General features: G+C 51.4%; 1 protein-coding gene across 1 annotated transcript in view; it reads right to left on the reverse strand.

Moving 5' to 3' along the window:
* Positions 1 to 1,983: 1,983 nt before the first annotated feature.
* The window catches only part of PPP5C (protein phosphatase 5 catalytic subunit), a 39,057-nt gene continuing 15,063 nt past the window's right edge, over positions 1,984 to 25,977 (reverse strand). Inside the window, exons 3-13 of the mRNA XM_032262573.1 lie at positions 16,392 to 16,539; positions 15,601 to 15,722; positions 8,770 to 8,835; positions 8,375 to 8,473; positions 7,526 to 7,631; positions 5,097 to 5,239; positions 4,879 to 4,966; positions 3,930 to 3,970; positions 3,652 to 3,830; positions 2,688 to 2,769; positions 1,984 to 2,548 (exon numbers count right to left, since the gene is read on the reverse strand). Coding sequence (XP_032118464.1) covers positions 2,486 to 2,548; positions 2,688 to 2,769; positions 3,652 to 3,830; positions 3,930 to 3,970; positions 4,879 to 4,966; positions 5,097 to 5,239; positions 7,526 to 7,631; positions 8,375 to 8,473; positions 8,770 to 8,835; positions 15,601 to 15,722; positions 16,392 to 16,539 — 1,137 coding nt within the window. The 3' untranslated portion in view covers positions 1,984 to 2,485. The remainder of the gene's footprint in view (positions 2,549 to 2,687; positions 2,770 to 3,651; positions 3,831 to 3,929; positions 3,971 to 4,878; positions 4,967 to 5,096; positions 5,240 to 7,525; positions 7,632 to 8,374; positions 8,474 to 8,769; positions 8,836 to 15,600; positions 15,723 to 16,391; positions 16,540 to 25,977) is intronic.

Genomic DNA, 25,977 nt, shown 5'->3' on the forward strand with positions numbered 1-25,977 from the left:
CCTCCAGGGTGTCCACTCCAACTGCAGAGCCCAGCCAGCCCCGAGCGGAAGGAGCCAGCAGCCAGACAGGGAGCACTCTGGGGGCGGGAGGAGCGTGATCATCACATATGTCAATGTCAATGTCAAAGAGGGGCCGAGGAAACGTTCCAGATTGAAGGAAATGAAAGAGACAATTGAATGTGACGCAGGACATTGCTGAGGCAAGAGCTACAGTTGGAATGCAGCTGGTTGATTTAAATATAAACATTTAATGCTCCCTTAAGGGACCCAGCTGCCACGTGGAGAGCTCAGACCACATGGAGGCCACATGCAGGCGCTCCAGTGCTGGCCCAGCGAACAGCCCACAGCAACTGAATCGTGGGAGTGAGCCCCATGGAAGTCCAGCTGGGCAAGTCTTCAGGGGCCTTCAGCCCCAAATGCCAGCTGACCACACATGCCTCAGCCCTCAGGTGAGCCCTGCGCAGCCACGCCCAGCCAATCACAGAGCTGAGAAAGGCAGCAAGACATGGATTTTTTTAAGCCAATGAGGGTTAGGGTGTTTGTTACGCAGCTGTGCAGTACAGGAGTAGCCTTGACTCAAGAAGAGGCCGGTTCCTGGGAGGTCACCTGGGAGCCCTTAGCGTGTCCTCCCTGATAGGAGAGTCTCTGTTCACCTGGGGCCCTGGGCCACAGTGGACAGTCTATGCTAAGGATGTGACATAGGGTGGGGACCGTGGGTCTCTCTGGAGCTACAGTCAGCCACAGTCAGCCACGTGGGCTGAACAGTCCCCATGACCAACCCCTGAAGAAAACGCTGGACGCAGAGGCTCAGGTGAGCTTCCCTAGGTCGCCACACTCTGCCCTACGCTGCGGCATCAATGCGGGGAGAATGAGCGCCATCTGCACAACTCCACGGGAGCGGGCAGCAGGATGCTCGTGCCTGCCTCTTCCCTCCGCCCGTCCTCATCCCCGCCTTTTCACTCCAATAGGCCCTAACTGTGGGGATAATGGCCATTCTGGGTCCTGGAAGACCTCCTGTGTGTGCTGCAGCAGCAGCAGGGAACCCCCGCACTAGGGAACGTTACAGCTGCCTAACTGGCTGACTCCATCAGGTCTGAAGCGCCCTCCTCACTCTCCCAGCAGCCATGGTGGCTTTCTGTCTTTCACTGGCAAGCTGGGCTCGTGCCTGTTTTCCTGAAGCCACGTGCACTTGCCTTCTGGACCCCCGCACACCTGCCCCAAGAAGGCGGTGCACTTACTGTGAGGCTGATGGGCCTTAGAGAACGCCTCCCCGGCGCCTACACGGAATCAGGACTGCCATCACCTCACGTACGCCTGAGAGGCCTCCATTCCCGGACTCCGCCCTGCCCGAGCATCTGCTGTCGGCCACCCCCCAGTTCCACAGGAGAAGGCTGAGTCCAGAGGAGCTCACACTGGAAAACGGAAACTCTCTGGAGGGCCAAGCCCAGCGGGGCAGCCTGAATGGGATCTAGTGTTTTCCGTGACTAAGAGCCAAGGGGGAGTGAGACAGGGGTCCTGTGGTCTCCCCGGACAACTGGAGATGTCTGCCTCATCGTGTGATGTCAAGAACCACTGCTGGGCCTACTCTGCGCAGGGAGCAGGGCTTCCTGGTGAGCCATGGGCAGAGGGAGGGTGGCAGGGAGCAGGGAGTGGCACCGTCATACTTGTTGCTGGGGCCGGCAAAGGGGGAGGAGCTTCTTTAGCTTCTGCTAGGGTCCGCTCGTTCCTGGCCTCATCAGCCCCACCCAGGCTTTGTCTCCACATACAAGTGCACTGTGGGTGGGGCCTTCCCATCAGGCAGCAGAACTCTCTCGAGGGGCCCAAGGTGCTGGGTGGAGGCAGGGCCCACTTGGGTGGTCAGTCCTGAGCTGGGTGGGCCTGGCCAGTGGGACTCGAGGCCTCCCCACCTTCCAGCTCTGCTGAGGAGGCCGAGAGTGACCCCAGCCCAGGCAGCTCCCGCGGCTCCACCATCCCGAGACAAGCTGACTTCCATAATGACTTTATTTTAACATATTTAATTACAGACATAAAATAGCTGGGGAGGGGGGTGAGCCCCAGCCTAGCCCCACCATGGGGCTACAGGAGGGGAGGCGCAGGCGAGGCCCCCCTGCTGACCCTCTCTCTGGGGGTCTTCCTATGACGGGGCCCTATTGCTTGAGTGGGGGAGGAGCCATGCAAACGAGGAGGGCAGGGCAGCCACTCGGCCCCACCCCACCCCGAGGCCAGCGTCCCCACAGAATGCCCGGGCTGTGCCCCCAGCCCCAGCTGCTCCATCTCCTTCCTCTCTGTCCAGGGAGCAGGCCCTCTGGCCAGCCCGACTCTGCCCCTACCCCCTCTGCAAACCTAAAGGGGAATAAATACAAACTTTACAAAGTAAAAGGGGGTCCAACATTGCCCTGTGGCAGGGCCTGCTCTGCCCTGGCCCGGGGCCTGGGTCCAGTGGGAGTGGAGGGGCCCTGGGGTGCAGGCCACCCCGCCCGTCGCCTCACATCATTCCCAGCTGCAGCAGCGTGTTGGCGTAGGCCATGGGCTTGACGTTGGGATGAGGCTGTGGAACCAGGGCAGGCGGCATGGACAGAAGTCAGGAGGATTCCCCGGCGTAACCCTCCCCCGCCCCTTTCCAGGGTCTCAGCCTCTTTGTCCCCAGGCCCGCCATGGGAGGGGCGGGGGCCCTGAGGAGGACTCACCACTGCTGTGAACTGGTGGAACTGAGGCCGTAGGTCGGAGCCCTGGAGGTGGATGTAGGAGGCTTTGTTCCCCATCTGGTCGCTACAGGGACAGGAACAGAGTGGACAGTGTGGTCAGGGCTGGAGGCTTAAGAGAACAGTCGGGCAGAGAAGGAACAGAGAGAGGGAGAGGGAGGGACAGAGCCATAACAGACACACATAGACAGCAGTGGGAAAGACGGGAATCCACAGGAAAGAACGGGAGGGGCAGGAGGACACAGAAGAGAGGGCGGCAGTGAGGGAAGCTGGAGCAGGGAGGGGCAGGGCGCAGCCCATGGAGGCGGACGCTTGCCGAGGCCCCACTCAAGATCTGATCACGCCTCCAGCTTTGCCCACCTGGAGACACAGGGAACAGAGGAACATGTCACATGGCACTATGGGGGTGCAGTCAGCCTATTCTGTGTCTCAGTCCAGGACACAGGTGACTACAGCAGGCAGCAGCCTTCAACAAATAAATGATGGGGGTGGGGAGAGACAGGAACTCACAGGAGAGAGATGGAAAATGTGGCCCTTGTTTGGGTCCCGCTTGGAAGAAGTCAGCTGGAAAACACACTCAGGAGAGACCAGGAGATAGAGAAGTTGGTGGGATTCAGGTGAGGGCAAGGGACCAGCACTCCTTTTTAAAAGCATGAACGTGGTATTGTGGTTTAGTATCGTGGTTTAGAAAAGAGCCCTTTCCTTCTGAAACGTGCTGGGGAATCACGGGGAGGAAGTGAATTGCCCGGGCTTACTGTAACCTGGTGTGGCTGGTCAGAGCCTGCAGACTGGGCCCCACTGGTGCTGCGGAGGTGGGTGGTGGGCGTGGGGCCGTTCGTCACGCTCTTTTATCTGCTCTTGCCTGGTCTTTGAAATGTTCCATCACAAAAAGGCAAAAAAAAAACCTGTGGCTTGGTAGAGGCCCTGGGCAGGAAAGGCAAAGACATACCAGTAGTTGGGGGCAGAGAAGACAGTGACACAGCGGCCTCCGTGAGCCACCTCGTAGCCCTCCGCCTTGACCTCATGGCTGCGGATGATGTAGTCCAGGTTGTTCTCTTCCAAGAAGGCCTTGGTGACGTCGGGCCCAAACTGACAGCTCACGCCCCGCTTGCTAACCGAGCGCCCGTTCTGAGGGTGGAGGTGGGAGAGACTGTTCAGGGTGACTGTTTGCCTCCACCCTCTGCTCACAGCCACACCCGCCAGCCCTGCACCCCACTGCAGACTCACCTGTGGCTGCGGATCCGACCAGAGCAGGTCACACATGGGACCTGGGGTGGGGCGGAGTGAGGGAAACGTTAGGGACTAGGCCACCTCCTGGCCCAGCCATGTGTTCCCACCATAGCATAGCCTGGGGGGGAGGCTGGACAGGGGACATCCATCATGCACAGGCCTAGTCCACCGTGGTTCTGAGCCACCTCCACCGTCTGCTGGTCTGCCCTCCAGACCCCATTCTACCTACTGTGGCATGAAGCCAGATGGAGCCTTCACTGTCACTATTCAGATCAGGCCCTCTCCTGCTTGAAGCCTTTGGTGGCTCTTGTGTTGCCCTAGGAACAAAGTCCTGGCTCCTGACTGAGGCCTGTAAGGCTCCACAGGATTTGGGCCCAGTTAACACCATGTCCGACGTCAGCCCACAAGGCACAGCCCTGCCTGCGCGCCGATGTCTCCCTGCCTTGGGACCCCTCCTTGAGCCTAGAATGTGCTCGCCAGGCTCTGTGCACACAGGTGAGTCTTCTTCCTGCAGTGTCAGCTCAAACCTCTCCTCCCTGACCACCTGGCACGGGCCCACCCCATCCGTGTCCGCTGCAGCACTTACAGTGTGCACGTGCACGTACACGCGCACCTGTTGGTGAGCTCTGCAGTGTGCCCATCACTAGGACAGGAGCCCCAAGACCTCTCCTCCCTCCAGGGGGCCACAGTGGAATTCACATAAATAAGGACAGGTATGCTCAGCGCTCACCCAGACTTCAGCCTGCGGTCATGACCGTGTTTGCCACCACAGCCCCATGAAGGAGGTGCACTGGCCCAAGTCACAGGTGAGGGAACTAAGGCTGAGACCTGCTGCTCCTTGCCAAGGGCACAAAGCCCATCCTCTGAGGCAGGGCTTGATTGCAGGGGAGATCTGAGCCCACGCCGCCCCTTTCTGCTGGAGACGCCTGGTTCCCTTTCCGCTCACCTGAATCTGGGGGTTGCCGATTTCGCTCGATTTTCCGGATGTCATCCAGGGTGACGCCGTCTTCACTGAAGAGGCCTCCGTGCATGATCTGGGGAGTTGGGGGATGCTGCTGTGAGGGAAGGTGCCAGCCACCCACAGGCCCCGACTTCCCTCCCCAGCACATCTGCCCAGGTGTGGCTGGGCAGGGACCCCACACTCGGGCCTCACGCCCTTCTCACCAGCACTTTGCCGTTGATGCACTGGGCCAGCGGGAGCCACTCGAACACCTCGCTGAAGAGCTCGTACATCTGGGCTGTGTACTTGGCCTTCACCTCACCCTCGAAACCATAGATCTGGTTCATGTTGTCTGTCTCATGGTTGCCTGGCCAACACAGGACAGAAGAGAAAGCTCAGCCTCCAGGTACGTCAATGTCCCTCAGCCTGGCGCCCTCAGGGCCCAGAACTGTGGGTGTGTTCCCTGCCCCGTGGGCCTCGAGCTTCCCACTGTAGTACCTTCCAGACCGGAGGCCCCAAGGGGGTGTCTTGACAAAAAGTAGGCCCGTGGCTGTGCACCATGGCTCGTGCCTATAATTCTAGCACTTTGGGAGGCCGAGGCAGGAGAACTGCTTTGAGCCCAGCATTTTGAGACCAGCCTGAGTGGTATACTGAGACCTCTCTACAAAAAAATTTTGAAAATTAGCTGGGCACGGTGATGTGTGCCTGTAGCACCAGCTACTTGGGAGGCTGAGGTGGGAGGATCACTTGAGCCCATGAAGTGGAGGCTGCAGTGAGCTATGATCACACTACTGCACTCCAGCCTGGGCAACAGAGCAAGACCCTGTCTTAAAAACAAAAAGTAGGCCCATCTACAGAGCAGGTGCCCCAGCCCAGCCCATCGTGAGCTCCATCCTTCTGTCTCAGACACAGGCCTCCTCTGCCTGACTGCTTGTTGCCTCTTGCAATGAGGCCCACAGTAGGGGCTTCCTGAGCTTTGACCCCATGCCGGGTGCCGCTTCGTGAGCTCTGTGAGCTCTGTGAGCCCAGGGGCACGGGCATCAGGCTTCGCTCACCTCCCCACTCACCCCGACCCCGCCACGGGCAGGGCCTCCCCTGTGTGGCCCTCAAAACCTGGTGAGCTCTTCTTGTCTAATCTCATCTGGACACCAAGAAACCTATATTTACAACACCCCTTGGAACCCACCCACACCCCATGTCTTCTGAGTCTCACAGCCAAGTCCAAAGGGGAGCTCCTCAGTTCCCGGCCACACCCTGCTCTGACATCTCTCCATCTTTGTCACTGGCAGCCGGAGCCCTTCAGATGCTCCGGCCAGAACCTTAGAGGGACCCTTTTGTCCCCTCTTTGTCTCACAGCTGTGTCTGCTCCTCCAGCAATACTCTGGGCTCTACTTCACATTTCTTTCCCTCCCTCCTTCCCTTTTTTTCTCTCTCTCTCTTCTCTCATTTTGAGACGAAGTCTTGCTCTGTTACCCAGGCTGTAGTGCAGTGGCACAATCTCAGCTCACGGCATCCTCTGCCACCCAGGTTCAAGCGATTCCCCCGCCTCAGGCTCCTGAGTAGTTGGGACTACAGGTGTGTGCCACCACGCCCAGCTAATTTTTTTGTATTTTAGTAGAGAAGGAGTCTCGCCATGTTGGCCAGGATGGTCTCGATATCCTGACCTCATGATCCGCCCGCCACGGCCTCCCAAGGTGCTGGGATTACAGGCTGCACCACTGCGCCCGGCCTCTGGCCTTGCTCTGCTGCCCATGCTGGGGTGCAGGCTGTCACCGTGGCACACTGCAGCTCACAGTCCTGGGGTCAGGCAATCGTCCTGCTTTGGCCGCCCAAGAGGCTGGGACTACAGGTGCACAATGCCACCATGCCTAACTTTTCTTTTAGACTGAGTCTTGCTCTATCGCCCAGGCTGGAGTGCAGTGGCGTGATCTTGGCTCATTGTAACCTGCGCCTCCTGGGTTCAAGCGATTTTCCTGCCTTAACCTCCCAGGTAGCTGGGATTAGCGATTTTCCTGCCCCAGCCTCCAAGTAGCTGGGATTACAGGCATGAGATACCATACCCAGCTAATTTTTGTATTTTTAGTAGAGACGGGGTTTCACCATGTTGGACAGGCTGGTCTCAAACTCCTGGGCTCAAGTGATCCTCCCACCTTGGCCTTCCAAAGTACTGGGAGTACAGGTGTGAACCAGCACACTCAGCTCCAGGTTCTGCTTCAGTCAGGAGAACTGATCTGCCCCGAGCCTGAACGTGAGGAGGCACACTGCCTCGGCAGCAGCCCCTTGCTCCCGCCCATGGCCCCGGGTCTGGGCACTCAGTCACTCAGCTTGACTTGACTGCCAGCTTTAGGGCCACTCAGGAGCCTGTTTCATGCCCTTGTGAAAACTAGAAAAAGGGCCCCATCCTCAGACCCATGTTTGCCATCTGCTGAAAAATGGTCAGAGTAAACATCCATTTCTACGCTAGCTATGATATAAATGCATCCTTTGGTGTGATGCTATTGTGCAGTGCACAACACACTCAGCCTTACAAGGCTGACCTGCACATGATCTCTGAGTCCACAAAATAAATACAGCTGCAACTATTATCCTTGCAGAGTGACTGCCCCACCCAGGAACCTACATTGAACCCAAACCTTGTCGTTTCCCGGCTCACCTCGAAGTAGATGAAAGTGATCTGGGTACAGGAGCTTAAAGCCGAAAAGGGTGAGAATCACTTCTACAGAGAAGGAGCCTCGGTCCACAAAGTCACCATTAAATATCTGTCCTGCTAAGGAAAACATGGTAAGCATGGGAGGGGGTGTGGGGGGGTTAGTATGGCACTGAGGACCCTACCTCCTGTCTCCCAAGAAAGCCAATGGCGGGGAGGTGCGGGGACCAGTCAGTCCACCTGCTTCAGCTCTCCCCAGAGAGGTCCCATCTCTCCACAGGAGAGATGGGACACGGGCCCTCCCAACCAACAATGCACAGGCCTAGTGGGCCTACAAGTGGCCATTCATCAAGCAAGTATCGTAATATGGGCAAATACTTACAAAGCATCAAGTGTGGGCCAGGCCCTGTTCTTAACTTATCCTCTCAATAACTGATGAGTAATAGGGATGTACATATTATCCTCCTTTTACAAATGGGGAAACTGTGGCACCAAGAAGTGAAGTAACCTGCTTTGGTCACACAGCTGGGAAGTGGCAAAGCCAGGATGGAACCCAGGTGTGGCCAGTGCCACGTGCCATTCAAATGCGATCCTGAAGCAGATGAAGACATGCCCAGAGAGACTGAGCTACTAGCTCAGGTCACACAGCAGGTGGGTGCTGGCCCAGGCCTGTCTGAGCCTGGGGTACGTGGCCAGCCTCAGCTCCACCTGCACCTTGGTGCCCCATCATGGCCAGGCCTCTCCGTTCTAAGGTCATGTCTTTTCCCTGGTAGGGGCTCTTCCCACTCTGTGCAGATCTGAGGATAGGGCTGGGGCTGGGGGTGGGAAGAGGGTTGGCTCTGCTGAGAAGGATACATAGGGGTTGGTCTCCGAGGGTAAACCGTTGAGCTCGAATATGTTGAGGAGGTCATAGAACTGGCCATGGGTATCCCCGCACACTGTAATCTTCTCTGTCTGAAAGAAAAGAGGCCACCGGAGAGGGAGGGGCCCAGAGAGAGACGTGGGGAGGGGGCAGAGGTGAAGGGAAGGGTAAGAGTTCACAGTAGACCGAGAAGAATCATGCAAGAGACACAAGCAGGGCACACAAACACAGAGGGTGGGACAGAGACCAAGGGGCCAGGAGAGAAAGGTACAGGGTGGGGTGTCAGGGAGAGAGGGAGGTGGATCCATGAGTTCCTGAGCTCTGTGGCCCCTCCCCAGCCAGAGAGCCCACCCCCGCCAGCCCTCCCGCACTGCCCCACAACTCGCACCTCTTTGAGTGTGGTTTCCACGAGCGTGCTCAGCTTGGAGAGGACCTCTTTGACCTGTACCAGAATCTGGAAGGCAGGGCAGACTCAGTGGGAGTGGCTGCAGGGGCTGCTGCCCAACCCTGCCTCGAACTCCTGGACTGCCCAGGAAACCCTGCTGGGCTGAGGATGAGGGAGAAGCAGGGACAGAAGAAAAAGGGCAGGGGAGGTCTGGAGGAGTGGGGGCAGGCCGGGCTGGAGGCAGCCCGCAGGCTTCTGAGTGGCCTGCGCACTGCTGAAGCATTGTGATTGTTTCTTATGAAAACCTGATTCTCGAATTATCTTCACATACGCAGCATCGTGAGGAAACACATGCATGAATCCAGATTGCAGAACATTCTGCAATAGAACTGGCCCGGACGCAGCTCAATGTCACTGTCATAAAAGAGTCTCCCAAAAAAGAAGTGAGACTTTCCAGGTAAGAAAAGGTAAAAAGGCAGGTCATATACAACACTGGTGCTTTCAATGGACCTGAATTTTGTAAAAGCCACTAAAAAGGATGTTTTGAGGAAAGCTGGGGGGAATTAAAGTATTAATAGATGTCTAGAAATGCAGATGATTTTTTTCACAGATTGGAGAGACCTTGACAATGACAAGCATATTTGTCAATGTTTCCAGATCTCCCAAGTGGCCTGTGGATCGTCTGCCTTAGTCAGTATTACTGTATCATTGACGAACTTCTAAGGCAGGACAATTCAACTGTGGTCATACAAGAGAACGCCTGATTTTTGGGAGATCCAGGATATGATGGCTGCAACTTACTCTCAAATGGGTTAGGGAAAAAAATGTATACACATCTATATGCATACATAAGTAGACAGATACATAAAGTAAATGCATTAAAATGTTCACAAGTGGTGAATCTGGGTGAAGGGTGTATAGACGTTAACTGTGCTGTTCTTTCAACTCTCCGTAGGTCTGACAATTGCCAAAAGAAGTTGGGGGAAAAAAGTGCTAAGAAAACGTAGGAGGCATCTACTTCTAGACAGAAGGTAGAAAGTTAGTTACAAAAGACTGCCTCGCCCGAACATGAAAACAAGCCAAAGAAGCCACCACAACAAAAACAAAAAGCCATCTGAGAGCTGGCAATGCAAAGGGACCTAAATTCATCAAAATACAGACCGGACGAGCCCTTCCTTGGAGAAGGAGCCCACGGCTTTCATCCTGGTGCAGGCAGAGGGGCTGAGTGTGAGGGGAAATCAGCGGAAGTTGACGGGCAGGTGGGGGCTGGCCTGACAGAAGAGGACCCCAGGGAGCCTCAGCAGAGCCTGCCTCTGCCCCTGCCAACTCCCTCACATGGGCTTCATGGAAGGCTAGGCATGAGGAAGTGAGGTTGAGAGAAACCCCCTGAGGTACAGAAGTGGGGGTGAGACTGGAGAGGGGAGAGCGCCTCAGCAACCCAACAGTCTGGTGGCAGGGCTGAATACCAGAGGCCCCCACAGCTCCAAAAGCTGGTGACTTTAAAACATAAAGACATCCCTGGCAGTCTGCCAGGGCTAAGATTCCAAGCTCTGCTGAAAGGAAAGTCCTGATTCTACTCTGAACACATTTAAAGCCGGTGGTAAAGAAACTCTAACCAAAGCTGCCCCTAAACTACAGATGGGGTTCATACAGCCCTTCCCTCTTGTGGCTAAACAGAAGAAATGTGTGCCATTTTCTTATTTTATTTAAGACAGGGTCTCACTCTGTCACCCGGGCTGGAGTGCAGTGGCTCAATCACAGTTCACTGCAGCCTCAACCTCCCAGGCTCAGGTGATCCTCCCACCTCAGTCGTCTCCTGAGTAGCTAGGACACAATGCCTGGCTAATTTTTGTATTTTTTTTGTAGAGATGGGGTTTCTCCATGTTGCCAAGCCTGGTCTTGAACTCCTGGGCTCAAGTGATTTGCCAACCTTAGCCTCGCAAAGTGCTAGGATTACAGGCCTGAGCCATGGTACCCAACTAGGTATGCCATTTTCTGAGGAAAAACTTCATTTACCGTAGTCTCTAATGTTCTTTTATACAAAATGCCTGGCATAGAATAAAATTATAAGATACATAAAGAACTGATAACAAAGCAGACTCAGGTGACAAGCCAGAATCCAGAGACTGAGCTACCAGCTCAGGTCACACAGTAAGTGGGTGCTGGCCTGGGCCAGATGATGGAACTACCAGACAGAGACTTTAAGATACCTATGGTAAATGTGGGAAAGGACTTGGTGGAAAAAGTAGACAATATACATGAACATATGGGACAAAGGGATGAAAAGTATATTTAAAAAAACCAACTAAATGAAAATACTACCAATAAAAAAATACAATATAAGAGCTAAATCACTCACATGTTGGGCTTAACAGCGGTTAGAAACAGTCAGTGAACATAAAGACAACTGAAATTATCTAAACTGAAATACACAGAGGAAAAATAGTGAAAAGAATTTAAAAAACTCAGATGGTTAAGATCTAATAGTATCAAATGGTCTAAAAAGCATGTTATTAGCTTTCCAGAAGGAGAGGGGAGCAGAAATGGGAAGAAATATAAGAAGAGATAATGGCTAAGAACTTTTCAAAACTAATGAAAGATATTAACCTACAGATCTAAAAGGCTCAGTGAATAAATAAAGGATAGACTCAAAGCACATCAAAGCCCATTATACTAAAACTACTAAAAACCAAAGATAAAATCTTAAAACCAGTGAAGAAAAAGGAACAAAGATATGAATGACTGCTCACAGAAACAATGGAGGTCAAAAGATAACACATTTAAAGCACTAAAATAAACAATGTCAACTAGAATTCTATAACCAGCAAAGATACCCCTAAAAATGAAGACAAAATAAAAACATTTTCCAGCAGACCAAGGCTGAGAGAATTAGTCTAGAGCAGATGTGCACTGTAAGAAATGCTAAAAGTACTCAGAAGGGGCATGACACCAGATAGAAGCCCACATATGGAAGAAGAAACAAGGAGTAAGAGGGTAAATATAGAAGACATTTTCCTGCATTCGTATGTATATTCCTTTAGAAGACTAGTGTATATTTAAAGAAATGACAACAATGTATTTATAGCAGATGCATAAGTATGACATGAGCACAAAGGTTGGGAGAAACGAAAAGGAATCAAAGATTTGGGTTTTTTGTTGTTTTTTTTTCCTGAGACTGAGTCTTGCTCTGTTACCCAGGCTAGAGTGCAGTAGCGTGATCTTGGCTCACTGCAACCTCCGCCTCCTGGGTTCAAGTGATTCTTGTGCCTCAGCCTCCTGGGCAGCTGGGATTAAAGGTGTGTGCCACCACGCCTGGCTAATTTTTGTATTTTTAGTAGAGTCAGGGTTGTAGAGACGGGATTTTTGCCATGTTGGCGAAGCTGGTCTCAAACCCCTGACCTGAAGTGATCTACCTGCCTCAGCTTCCAAAAGTACTGAGATTACAGGTGTGAGCCACCATCCCTGGCCATAAGATTGTTATATTTTCCTTTAAGTATCATGTTGTTATTTTAAAGTAGGATGGGACTAGTTAAAGATACACATTGCAATCTTTAGAGCATCCTTTTTCATTCAGGGTTCTGGGAAATGATAAAGCCTTACAGAAAATATTTTCGGTGCTACTTGGTAAGTTCTCCCAACACAGGCACACAGATTCACAGGAGAAAAGTGAATTCACTGTGTATACAATGGATGCCTAAGGGAGTCAGGGCTTAACTCTCTCACTAGAGCTCAGCTGAGAAAGTCTGCTCTAGAACAACCACTGAATACTCCCCATCCCTTCTCACACACTTTCACAAGTTCACAAGTATCACAAAAAAATTCAGTAAAACAGATGAAATGCTAAAAGATTCCTGAATCACACAAAAGAAAGTCAAGGAGCAACGGGGAAAAAAAACAAATGGGACATACAGAAATCAGACATCTAGACTGTAGATTGAAATGCAATCACATGACTGATAGTTACATTAAATATAAATGAACTAAACACTCCCATTAAAAGATAAAGATTGACCAGGAGCAGTGGCTCGTGCCTGTAATCCCAGCACTTTGGGAGGCCAAGTTGGGTGGATCATCTGAGGTCGGAGTTCGAGAGCAGCCTGACCCATGTGGTGAAACCCCGTCTCTACTAAAAATACAAAAATTAGCTGGTGTGCTGGCGTGTGCCTGTAATCCCAGCTACTCGGGGGGCTGACGCAGGAGAATCGCTTGAACCTGGGAGGTTGAGGTTGCAGTGAACCAAGATCACGCCACTGCACTCCAACCTGGACAACAAGAGTGAAACTCTGTCTCAAAAAAAGAGGTAATAACTGTCCCACTGCATAAAAAGGCAAGACCCAAGTATATGCTGTTTACAAGAAAAACATTTTAAAGTACCAAATGGGTTAAGTACAAAAGGGTAGAAAAGTTATATGGTACAAATATCAAGTGTAAAAAATCTGGTCTAACTACAAGTATTGATCGACTTACGACCTATGCAACTTACGACCATTCGACTTTATGACCACAATCGCTAGCCACGACTGCTCCGCGTCTGGCAGCGCAAACGTTGCCCAGCTGGGCATACGACAGTGCGGACCAGCTTCCGGCAGCACTACCATCTCCGCGTGCACCATTTCAACTGTACATACAGCCTACTCAACTTACGACCAAATCATGTTACGACTGGTCTGCTGGTCCCAATCGTGGTCATGAGTCGAGTACTAGCTGTATATTAATAACAGAAAACATGGATTTCAAGCCAAAAAGTACTGAAGTCACTTCATTATAATGAGTCCATCAAGAAAGCATAACAATCCTAAATGTGTACCTAATAAAATACAGGAAACAAAAAACTGACAGAATTATAGGGAGAAATAGGCAAATCCACCAGTATAGTTGGAGCTTTTAACAGCCCCCTCTCAATGAATGATTGAGCAATTAGAAAAAGACAGGCTATAAAAGATTTTTAACAGCAGTCTCAACCATCTTGAACTAATTGACATTTATGGAGCCCTATGACTAATGACTGCAAAATACACACTATTTTCCAGTACACACTGCATGCTTGCCAAGATAGATCCAAAAATAGCCCCAATGGAATCATTCAGTGTGTGTTGTCTGACCAAATTAGAAATCAGCAACATCTAGAAGTCCCCAAATATTTGGGAGTTAAACAATACCCTTCTCAATCACATAAGGGTAAAATCAGAACTCATAAATTAGAAAAATTCTAAATGATGATGAAAATACAACATATCAAAATTAATGGGACACAGCTAAAGCCCTGCTTAGAAGGAAATTTAAGCTCTTTGCGTAGAAGATGTACAATTAACACCACTAATATCCATCTTAAGAAGCCAGGAGAAAGCAAATTAAGCCTCAAGCATGCGTAAGAGAATAATGAATGAAAAATCAATTAAACAAAAAACAATCAATAGAGAAATTCAACATGAACAATGAAAACATATTCACAAAAAAGACTTGACTGAGAAGGTTCATAGCAGCCTATACTCATAAAAGCTACAAAGTAAAAATAACCCAAATGTCTCTCAAAAGAAGACTGCATAAACAAATCACCGGCTGTTCAGACAATGGAGAATGTGAACTGCTGATAAACACAACATCCATATATGAATCCTATACACTCTGTGTCGCACGAAAGAGACACTAAACACTGAAAGCCCATACGACATTGACATGAAATTCAAAACCAGGCAGAATTAATCTGTAATAGTGAAAAATCAGATCAGTGGTTGCCCCTGGGATGGGAGTAAGGGCTGACTGGAAGAGGGTCAAGGGGAGCTTTCTGGTTGATGGAATGTTCTGTAACTTGTTTGGGCAGCAGGCACATAAAACTATAAATACTCATCTAACTGGACACTTAAGATTTGTGTATCTTATTGTGTATTAATTATACTTCAATTAAAAACAACCAGGAATATGGAGACTCCTCCTCTCTCACCTTAAACAATGTGGTCATCCTAACAGCTGACCCATTCAGAGCACTAACTGCGTGCTATGCACTATTAGAAGCACTGATGTGGACTATATGCAGTTTTACAACGGCCCTTGGTGGAGACAACATGATTATTCCCACTGTAGAGAGGAGGAAATCAAGGCACAGAGAAGTGAAGCCATCTGCCCACAGGCACACAGCTAGTATGTGGAAGGCAGATTTGAACCCAGGCCACCTGGCTCTCTAGGACCCATCAATTGGCAGCTTCCCACACTGCCTGCACACTCCTGTAAGTCACCTGCCTGTCAACCTGACTCACAAGAAGTCCTGCATCCTCACAACCAACCCAGGAGGTGGATCCCAGCATTTCCCCCAAAGGTATGGTAAGGTGCCTGTAGCCCTAAGAGGTCAGGGCAGGGGGCCTTGTCCAGACGGGATACCAGAGCCTGAGTCTCTCTCAACCAGTTAACACCTTGTGGCCAGCTGCCCTCCTGGGTCAGGTTTCAGGGTGGTGGTGGGGGATGGTCTCAGGACTAGGAGTAACCATCAGGTCCAAACAACCTGCAACAACCAGCAGCCACAGACGCCCAAGAGCCTGGGATGAGAACTCGAAGCAACAGACTCTGCTGCTTCACCTTGCACCCTGGGCCAGTCACCTGACCTCTCTGGTCCTTTGTCCCTGCATCTGTCAAACGGCACTGCCTGCCACCTCCCTAAACTGCTGTGGGACGAGATGAGATCACGCGGTAAGCCCCCGGCACAGTGTCCAACACATGACTCCCGCTCGGTGTCGGCTGTCGTGGCTGCCCTTTTGTCATTTTACTCAGTGTCCTGGGCTGGCGGTACTGTGATGCCATCCCCAGATTCCCAGTGTGCCCGGTACTTGACAGGTGCGTTACCTGGTAGGCGCATTTCCGGTGCAGTTTCTTCTGATCCTTGTACCACTGCATGAGCTCCTTCATGAAGGTGATTGTCACTTTGCCGTCCTCCAGCTTGGGTCCGCTGTACTCATCCTCGATGGCTGGGGTGTGAACGAAGGGGACACGAGAGTCAGTGACCACAGCCACTGTCAGGGGGCAAAGGGGCCTCGCTCCAAAAGGGATGGGGCAGACCTGGCTCTGGACACATAGGTCAAGAGAGGGACAGAGCGAGAGAAGAGTCCCCTCCAGGGTCAGGTCTGGCCCAGAGGCCTCTTCCTGACCTCCCTCTCTTCCTTCACCCCCATCTTTATTTGGTTTTATAGCCCTTAGCACTATTCACTACGTGACTTGTTCATCATCTTATCTCCCTTCTAGAATATCAGCTCCATGTGGTTAGGAAGGGCTTTGTTCATAGCTGTACTCTCAGTGCCCAGGACAGTGCCTGGCACATAGGAGATGCTCAATCATCTGTGGGATGATCCAAAATAATCATCTGGATCTTCTCAGCACCTAGAGGTGAAGCAGACACAGCCCGTGGGGCCAGTGAAATGGCAGGGGGTCCACAGCTCCCTAATCTCGCCCACTGGGAAGCATGAGGCCCAGCTTCAGGCTGCAGATGGAGCGCCCTGGAACACAGGCAGAGAAGCGACAGACAGCAGCCTGGGGACAGAACAAGGGGCTACCCCCGAGCCCACTGCCACCCCAGGGAATAGAGCGCGCCCATGTGGAATGCTCTGGGCTGGAGCACACGGCGCCTGGGCCCGACTTACTCATGCTCTCGATGTCCAGGGAGTCCACCACGGAGCGTTTGTGCTCGTCGCCCGCAATGGCCCGCTCAAAGGCCTTCTGCTTCACGATCTTGTTGCACTCCTGGTATTTCATTTTGGCGTCCTTGTCGTGGGGCTTCACCTTGACCACCTGGGTGGGAGGGAAGGGGTGTGCACGGTGAGGCCGAGGTTGGGGCACAGAGGCTGCCCAGCCCTGGGTTCCATGAACGCTGAAGTCAGACCGCCCATGCAACCCCGGACATGTTTAACTGCCAAGCTTTGGTTTCTGTACCCCAAAACTGGCACAGCAAAGCTGCCCACACGGGTGTGCTTCCTAAATCTTAGTTCTGACTGTGCTAAAATCAACTGCCTGTCTGAGGACTAGGGCTCAGCTTCAGGTGCCCCGTGAGAATCCCTGTGGGACGAGCGGTGTCCCAAGCACATGTCCTGACACTACTATCGTGACTACCGAGGTGGCGGGAGTATGACAGGAAAAGCCCGGCAGGTCTACGGTCACAATGAGCAGCCCAGACTCACACAAAGGGCCAACGACTTCCTGGACAACATGGGCTCCCTGAGCCCAGGTGACCTAATCGCTAACAGGGAGGTGACACAGGGCTCCCCTGTCAGGGCCGTGGGAAGGAATAAGTGACACACATGGGCCTGGCAGACAGCAGGGGCTGGTGGGCAGCAGCACTGAGTGGTGTTGCTTCCCTCGCTCACCCTCTGGGGAGGCCCGGGACAAAGGATTTCCCTGTTTTGTCCACTGAGGACAGGAACTGAAGGCCACAGATCTGGGACACCAGGTTCAAATCCCAGCTCTGCCAGTCATGAGTTGGGTGACCTCAGGCAGGTGAGTCTGCCTCTCTGTGGCTCAGTTTCCCTCTGAGGTGGGACTGAGAACCGTATCTCCCTGAGAGGGCCACAGTGAGAGCTGAATGGGTGAATGCTTGTCAACCCTGCACAGTGCTGCCAGGCGAGAGGAAACTCCATGTGAGCGCGCGCCGCTCTTCACGGCCCCCCTTCTAGGCCTGCTACGCTGATGACCAGATCTAAACAGTAAGCGAGGGCCATCCAGCTTTGGGACACAGCAAGTTCCCAGTGAAAGGAGCCTATCCCCTCCCCATTCCCCACCTTATTTACTCCGATTCCTGCAAACTTTGAGATCTTCTAACCTCAAAAGATGACTGGATTTTGAGGCTGGATTCAGATCCTGGCTCTGCTACTTACTTGTCTTGTGACCTTGGGCAAGTAACTTCACCTCTCTGAGTCTCAGTTTAGTCATGTAGACCCCGTCTGACCTGTCCACCATCCTTGGCCTCCCCAAGAGTGGACCCTCATAGCTCCAGGGGGTCTGTGCCAGGGGACAGACTGGGAAGTCCCAGGGCTGGCCCTCAAGGAGCAGGGGTGGCCTCTGGTAGAAAGCCTGGCAGCATGAGTCAGAAGCCTGTGCAGAGACACCTGCTGACCCCTCAGGCTGGTGTGACAGAGAAGAGGGTGAGGCTCATCCACGCTGGGAACAGATGTGTGCGCAAAGCAGGGTGAGGAGAACCCAAGCTCAGCAGGCCACGGCCTCCTCCTTGTCTGGGCAGGCCCAGGGCACCTGCCAGGCAGCTCCACCTGGGCTGTGGGTGGGTGTAAGGCAGGGGAGGAAGGCAGCGCCAGGCAGCCCTGGAATCCTTCCCAACAGGGGGCGGTTATGCGCCCACACCCCACACTCGGCTAGAGTCCAAACCAGCGTGTGGCCTGGCCGATGCAGCTCCTTCCACTCCTCTATACCTCCCAGCCAGGCCACTCATGTCCCCAGCATCCTGGCTCCAGGCCTTTGTGCAGGCTGCCTCTGCCCAGAGCACCTGATTCGTACCTCCAGCTCCTCCTCCAGGTCTCAGCCCCAGTGTCCCCTCATCTAGGACGCCCCAGAGGCTGGGTCAGGCACCCCCTCTGGGTTCCCAAAGGCCCCTGGGCTCCCTTGCTCCAATCGTGAACCCTGCTGGGAACCGGTCTGTCCACCCCACTGGAAGGTGGCCCTGTGAGGGCAGGGCTGAGGCTCAGCCATAGCTGTGCCTGCAGCAGTGAATGAATACCCACCGCCCCCCTTTCTCCAAACAAATGAATGAGTGACTGAGCATTTCCTCCCCGCCAGTCCTATTCTCCGGGGGTGGGCTGGCTGGGAAGGAAAATGAAGGCAAACAATGACAGTGCAGGGAAGAGAAAGGCAGTGGGAATAACAGGCAGCGGCAGCACGGATAATACACGGCTCATCTCCAGAGCATTTACTATGTGCCTAATACCGTGTGAGCAATTCACTTGCTCATTTTATCGTCCATGCTCCTCTACATGGCAGCGTTTTTACCATCCTCCTCTGACAGACGAGAAAACCAAGGCCTAGAGAGGTGAAGTCACCCACCCAGGAAGCTAGGATTCCCTTCTTGCCCAGGTTCCTGATTTCAGCCATGCACACTGGGAGGGGCTCTCCTTCAGCCACCTCCCTTCCCTGCCTGGACAGGAATTAAGCGGCTCCCACTGCCTCTTGTCCCCAGGGCACACTGCACGCCCTCCAGGGAGGCGGCGTGGGGCAATGGCTGTGAGTGTGGGCGCTAGGACCAGGCCTCCTGGGTCTGAATCCAGGCCTGCCAGGGCAGGCAGCCCCACGTCTTGAGCCTCCCTCAGTTTCTAGAAAGTGGGAGTGATGCCAGCACCCCTGGAGCATTGTCGTGAGAACTCAATGCCAGGACCAGCAGCAGGCGAGTGCTCATCCCAAGGCCTGCTGTTGCTGCAGCTGCTGCCACGCTCAAGGTCTGGCTGGGACAGTGCAAGAGGCCCTGTTGGGCTCCTGCTCCTGGGCAAGGTCATTCACTCCAGACCAGAGGGTACTCAGCTCCTGAAGGCCCACTGGGTCAGAATATCACACGGAACTTTTTTTTAAAAAGTGGCATCTGGATTGTACCAAGGTTAGTATTCTGATGGTGATATTTATGTAATTATGCCAGATATACCTTTGGGGGAACTGGGATTTCTGCATGACTTCTTACAACTGCATGTGAATCTACAGTGCTAAGTAAATAAGCTGTTTCTAAAACCATTTGTACACATGGGTAATGGCCTCTGGAGCTGGTGAAATGGTAATACAGGTTCACAATGCCAGAAGAAGCCCTGGGGGCTGCATGTGTTTGGGAATCGGGAATTTTTTGGATTTTAGTAAGGTGATTTGGTGGATGGCCAGGTGCTATGGCTCAAGTTTATAATTCCAGCACCATGGGAGGCTGAGAGTTCAAGACCAGCCTGAGCAACATAGTGAGTCCCTGTCTCTAGAAAAAATGAAAAAAAAAATTAGCCAGATGTGGTGATGCACGCCTCTAGTCCCAGCTACTTTGGGGAGCTGAGGCGGGAGGACTGCTGGAGCCCAGGTAAAACCGCAGTGAGTCATGATCACACCACCACATTCTAGCCTGGGTAACACAGTAAGACTCTGTCTAAAAAAAAAAAACCCAAAAGAAAACAAAAAAACCCTCCTATCATTTGGTGTACATGCTCTATCACAGGATATCCCCAGCAGTTCCAGGGTAGTACCTCATAATCACACATACACACACGGCCATTTCTGCAGCAAAACCTTCAGTCATGCCACTGGAGAGTCATCAAGACCATCAGCAGCTTCTAACTAGTTCAGGTCAGCTAATGCCACTGAATGAGTTGCCTGAACTTACCAGAACAACTGTTCTTCAGAACTGCTTGGGTTTTAAAACCCAAGGATTTTAAAGCAGCATCTTTTAATCCATGAAGGATTACAGAGCAGCATCAAGAGCCAGGTCCCACGTGGAGTGGGACAAGGTGTAACAGGGCATTCTGAATATCTCCAACGTACAGACAATGAGCTACAGCCCAGGTGGGGGCCGTGCCCACCTGAGGCATGTAGGCAGCTGGGAGAAGTCAGGTTTCCAGGGCAGGCAGTGCCGCTGCCCAGTGACAGCCTGAAGCCTGACATGAGGGTTTTCACCCTAGTGGATTAGTTTCTGGTGAATTGGTTTGGCAAGTCATACCCAGCATTTTCTGTATATCAAGTCAGAAGAGAGACCATCAGGGTGCACTGCCTGAGCTAAGGGCGAGTCCTGCGCCGAGAACCTTGGATCCGCTGTGCACGCCATGCTTACAGCCTGACTCTGGGTCTGAGCTGCCACCTCCCGCCTGTGCAACCTTGGCGGAGTGAATGACCCCTGGGCCTTGGTTTCCTCACCTATAAATCAGGGATAAAGAAAGTTTCCATTGTGCAGGGTTGCTGTGAAGATGAAATGAGTTATTACTGCATGAAGGTCACAGCCTGGCCCATGGCGAGTGCTGGATTAAACAGCGGTTGTGACTATTCCTGTTACTTTCACAGATCCGTGCTGTAGGTGTACAGGCACTAGTACCAGCTCGCGAGGCAACACGCATTTCTAACTGACTGTGCTGCACTCTGCTGTAAGAAACCCAAAGCCAAAGAACAAAACTCCAGAAGATCCCAGGGAGGGCTAGGGAGCGCAGAAGGAGTCCCCCACATCTGACCTGAGTCTGCACCCAACTTCCAAGCAGACAGGAAAGAAGAACACAGGTGGTGTCTCCTGGAAAAGGACCCAATGAGGGGGCAGATCCATCATTTGAATCAGGGTTCTCCAGAGAGACAGAACCAGTGAGAGAAAGAGAGAGAGAGAGAGAGAGAGAGAGAGAGAGAGACAGACAGACAGACAGTGTGAGCTGCATAACCATGTTTCAGTCACAATGGCCTGCATATACGAACTAGTGTGGCCCCCATAAGATAAACACGGCTGAAACAGTGCTACTGCCTAGTGACAGCATAGCCACAGGAATGTCTTAGCACAATGCATTACTCACACAAATCTGTGATGAAAAAAGAAACAAAGCAAACCACCATGGACATGTTTCTGAAAAGAACAGCACCTTCTCAAGGGCCTTGCCCAGGTCCTGCAGGGGGTGTCCAAAAGGCATTGCTAGCCTAGGAGATGACAGCTCCAAGCTCTACAGCCCCAGAGGACCTTCCAGTGGGACGAGACGTGGAGGTGGGAGACAGTGATACTGCTATCCTGACCCCATGTAGGCCCAGGCTAATGTCTATGTTTGTATCTTCGTTTTTAACAAAAAAGTTCAAAAAGCAAAAGAATTTTTCTCAATAGAAAAATGATTACAGAATAAGGATATTAAAGAAAATATTTTTGTGCAGCTATACATCTGTGTTTTAAGCTAAGTATTATAACAAGGTGAGAAAGTCTTTTAAAAATAAAAAAGTTTGTAAAGTAAAAAGTTACAGTAAGGTAAGGTTAATTTATTATCGAAGAACCAAAAATATTTTACAAATAAATTGAGTATAATCTAAACACGCAGTGTTTATGAGGTCTACAGTAATGTACTGTGCTGTCCTAGCTCCACATTCACTCTTCTCTCACGCACTGACTCACCCAGAGAAACTTCTAGTCCTGCAAGCTCCACTCATGGTAAGTGCCCTAAACAGGTGTACCATATCTTTTTTTTTTTTTTTTTTGAAACAGAGTCTCGCTCTGTTGCCCAGGCTGGAGTGCAATGACTCGATCTCGGGTCACTGCAACCTCCACCTCCCAGGGTCATGTAGTCTCCTGCCTCTGCCTCCTGAGTAGCTGGGATTACAGGTGCATGCCACCACGCCTGGCTAATTTTTGCATTTTTAGTAGAGAAGCGGTTTCACCATGTTGGCCAGGCTGGTCTTGAATTCCTGAACTCAGGTGATCTGCCCACCTCAGCCTCCCAAAGTGCTGAGATTACAGGCATGAGCCACTAGTGTGAGCTGAGATCACACCATTGTGCTCCAGTCTGGGCAACAAGAGTAAAACTCTGTCTTAAAAAAAAAAAAAAGCAAAATAATGTCCTTTGCAGACTTGGATGGAGTTGGAGGCCATTATTTTAAGTGAAATAACTCACTAATGGAAAACCAAATACCATATGTTCTCATTTGTAAGTGGGAGCTAAGCTATGGGTAATGCAAGGCATACAGAGTGGTATAATGGAAACTGCAGACTTAGAAGGAAGAGGGTGGGATGAGGGTGACGGGTAAAAATCTATGTACTGGGTACAGTGTACATTACTTGGGTGATAGGTGCCCTAAAATCTCAGACTTTACCGCTAGACAATTCGTCCATGTAACCGAAAACCATGTATACCCCAAAAGCTACTGAAATAAAAAAATAACAAATGAATAAAAACTTTCATTAAAAAATTTTAAAAAAGAAAAGATCCCTGTGAATGAAACTGACACAAGGCTAAAGGACTGACATGTCCCTGAGGCAGGCAGCGAAGGTGAGCGCTGGCCTTGCCAGCTGAGCTCAGACCGCTTCTGGTGGGTCTTGTGTGGAGAGGGATGGAGAATAGGACACTTGGCACATCAGCAGCTGCAGAGCAGGTCCCAGAGATGCGCTCACCTGCTCAAGCAATGAAATCACATGGTACAGCAGCTGCAACGGGGGTCACCACCTGGTGAAGCCCACGATAGTCCCCTGCCATTCTCCAGGATGCACCCGTCTTCTGCACAGGCCAAACACGAGAGCTGAGTGGGGATGTGGGTAGGCTCAACACCCCTCATCTTTCAAGTCTTTGATGGTGGCACTAATCTCTGCAATCTCTCCAGGGATGGGCTGCTGTTTTTAATTGTATAATTTTCCTAGGTAGAGGCAGCTCTATGGCTTCCATTTGGCCTTTCCCACCATAACAGCCTTACTTCACAGCTTAGGGAACCAATGTGGGGATTTTCTGCCAGCTGCTGTGTACATTTATTCCAATTATGCAGCTGGAACTGGGGAAATAACCACGGGAGGGGTCCATGGACCCACTCAATCCACTGAGAGTCAGACCTGAGCTAAAACTCCATTCACCACCAGGCCCTCATAAACCTCTATTCTGATTGGGCACAACAGTCAGATTATTCTGATTGTGGATTTGCTTCCGTGTCCGTTACAGACATCTTGCCTTCAGCAGCTGAGTGCTGACACCTGGCCCCTGCCTCCCCGGGATCCAGTTGTTCCCACTGTGTTTAAGTTTTCCTACCTAGTGACCGCAGTTCCCACTGTAAGGTCCAGCCTGCAGAGAGGAGCAATTAGGGATGCCGAGGCTCCCTCGCAAATCTGTTTCTCAAAGTATCAGTGAAAGCTGTGTTCTCTAGACCCTCTGGTGTGGGTGAGTGGGTTTTAAGTGACAAATCCACTCGAGCATTCCAATTTCCCTAAGCCTTTAATCCCGTCCTCTATGTTAAAGCAAGAGAGACTGGGCATCTCCAGCTCACTCCTGGCGGGCCACCTTCTGATCCCTGCTTCAGTCAAACTCCTCAGACTCCCCAAGCTGCAACATGACATGCAGAACCTGAGGAAGAGGGGCTGGCGAAGATGCTGGTGTCACCGTGCATTTCTAGCCAAGGGAGAAACACCCTGGCACACTGATTCTAAAATTTCCTTTTTTCTTTCTTCCCCTCGTCACCTCACCTTTCTTTCCCCTACTGCATGTAGCGGTCCTAGTACCCCGGGTACAGCTACAGTGCTGGAAGCACGGATAATTCCTAAGAAACCATGACTATGTTTTTAAACCTTATGTCAGAATTCCAAAGAGCCAGATGGGAGTGGGTTGTGCTTTCACACCATCTGGCAAAACTGGGGCTAACAGTGAATGCAGTTATATAGGCTGGTGGTAAAAATAGCCCACTAGTCCCTCACCTATGTAACTGTACCCTATCTGAATGGAAGCGATCTGAGGGGAGGCATGTGCTAGACGAGTATTGCTGCCTACAACCTGGACCCAGCGCAGTGGTCAATTCTAATGTCCCTTTGAAAAGGGTGGGTATGAGAAAGGAAAGAAACCTTTTATCTGGTGAGCCCCTTTAAATTGTCAGGCCCAGAGACGCACCGGAATAAGAGAGCAGTCAGATCCCACTCTTCACTTGAGAGAAGTACTCATCTCCTGAAGCCACGTGCTACATGGACTCTAGGCTGCCACCAGCCACAGACATCTCACCTCATACCCTCTAGTTTCACCATGGATGGCCAATTATTAATCAATGTTATTTCTATAAATCAATGAGAATTTCTGAAAAACACCTCTTATAATCATCCTTCTTGTGATTTGTCCTTTTTTTCTTTAAAAGCTCAACCAGGCCAGGCATGGTGCCTCACACCTGTAATCCTAGCACTTTGGGAGGTAGAGGCAGAAGTCCAGGTGTTCGAAATTGGCCTGGGCAACACAGCAAGACCTCATCTCTACGAAAAAGAAAAAAAATTAGCTGGGCATCGTGGTGTGTACCTGCAGGCCCAGCTACCTGAGAGGCTGAGGTGGGAGGATCATTTGAGCCCAGGAGTTTGAGGCTGCAGCGAACAATGAGAGTGCTACTGCACGCTAGCCTGGGTGACAGAGTAAGATTCCATCCCCAAAAAAAAAAAACACCCAAAAACAAAAAACCTCAAGGCTCTCCCTTGTTCTCCAGTGCTCTTCCCAAGGTAACCCAAAGTGTTTCCAGGGCTATGATTCTCTCCCTCTTGGCCCAAATAAACTCTGCCTATGTTAATTTTGCCTCAGTTTCTACAGTTCTGTCAATGTTTTCTGGCCCCGTGAGCAGGATTCAGAGCGACTCCTCAGACACTGGGCGTTCCTGGACTCCCTATTCAGTACCAGAACAAACCCACTGTGTTACTCCAACTCCACAGGTCTCACTGGGGGCAAAGGGTGAGTGCTCCTGAATCCAGACACCTTCACTTGTCAGGTGAGGTCTAGATTTTATGTGAGTGGTTCTTTCTAACCCTCCTTTTCTAGAAGGTTTCCATCTTTGTATACGAGCAAGGGATTCAGGTTTCGGGGGAAAAAAGAAAACTGCCTTCACCACTGCTTCACAGCAGGAGACCCGGGTCATGGTACTGGCATTCCGGCACTGGGGGCTGCCCTTCTGGGCTGAAATCACACAGCATCCTTTTTAAATTGCAGCTGCTTCCGACCGCTTGTAATTCAGACTTGTCTTTTCATCTGTGACCTATTCCTGTTAGTTCCAAATCAAAAGCTGCACGAGGGTGAGTCCTCTTGTCCCAGAGAGAAGAGAAAATTGCCCTCCCACCCCGACCCACTGGGTTCTGCAGGCAACCAGGCTGCAGAGGTGTTGGGACATTTTTCCATGCGTGACGTGTTGCAGTCTCAAAGGGCCTTCCTTAGGAAGAAGACCAGCAAGGACTCTTGCTCAGCCAGAAAGGTGTGAATAAGAAACTGGTTACCCTGATACCTGAAGTACTCTGCTTCCACAAGGTGATAAAAAATGCTTACTTCTTAGGCTTTTGCTATGAATTAAGGTTACTAAGAGTTAAAATTCTAATATATGATAACCAAGGGAAACAATTCTATATACAGAATGTCTAAGATGTAGGTTTGGTAAAGAAGGTTATACACAGGACAGAGGACGCCGGGCGCGGTGGCTCACGCCTGTAATCCCAGCACTTTGGGAGGCCGAGGCAGGTGGATCACGAGGTCAAGAGATCGAGACCATCCTGGTCAACATGGTGAAACCCCGTCTACTAAAAATACAAAAAAAATCAGCTGGGCG

The sequence above is a fragment of the Sapajus apella genome, unplaced genomic scaffold (assembly GCF_009761245.1).
Source record: "Sapajus apella isolate SASKATOON/1434 unplaced genomic scaffold, GSC_monkey_1.0 scaffold130, whole genome shotgun sequence".
NCBI classification, from domain to species: domain Eukaryota; kingdom Metazoa; phylum Chordata; class Mammalia; order Primates; family Cebidae; genus Sapajus; species Sapajus apella.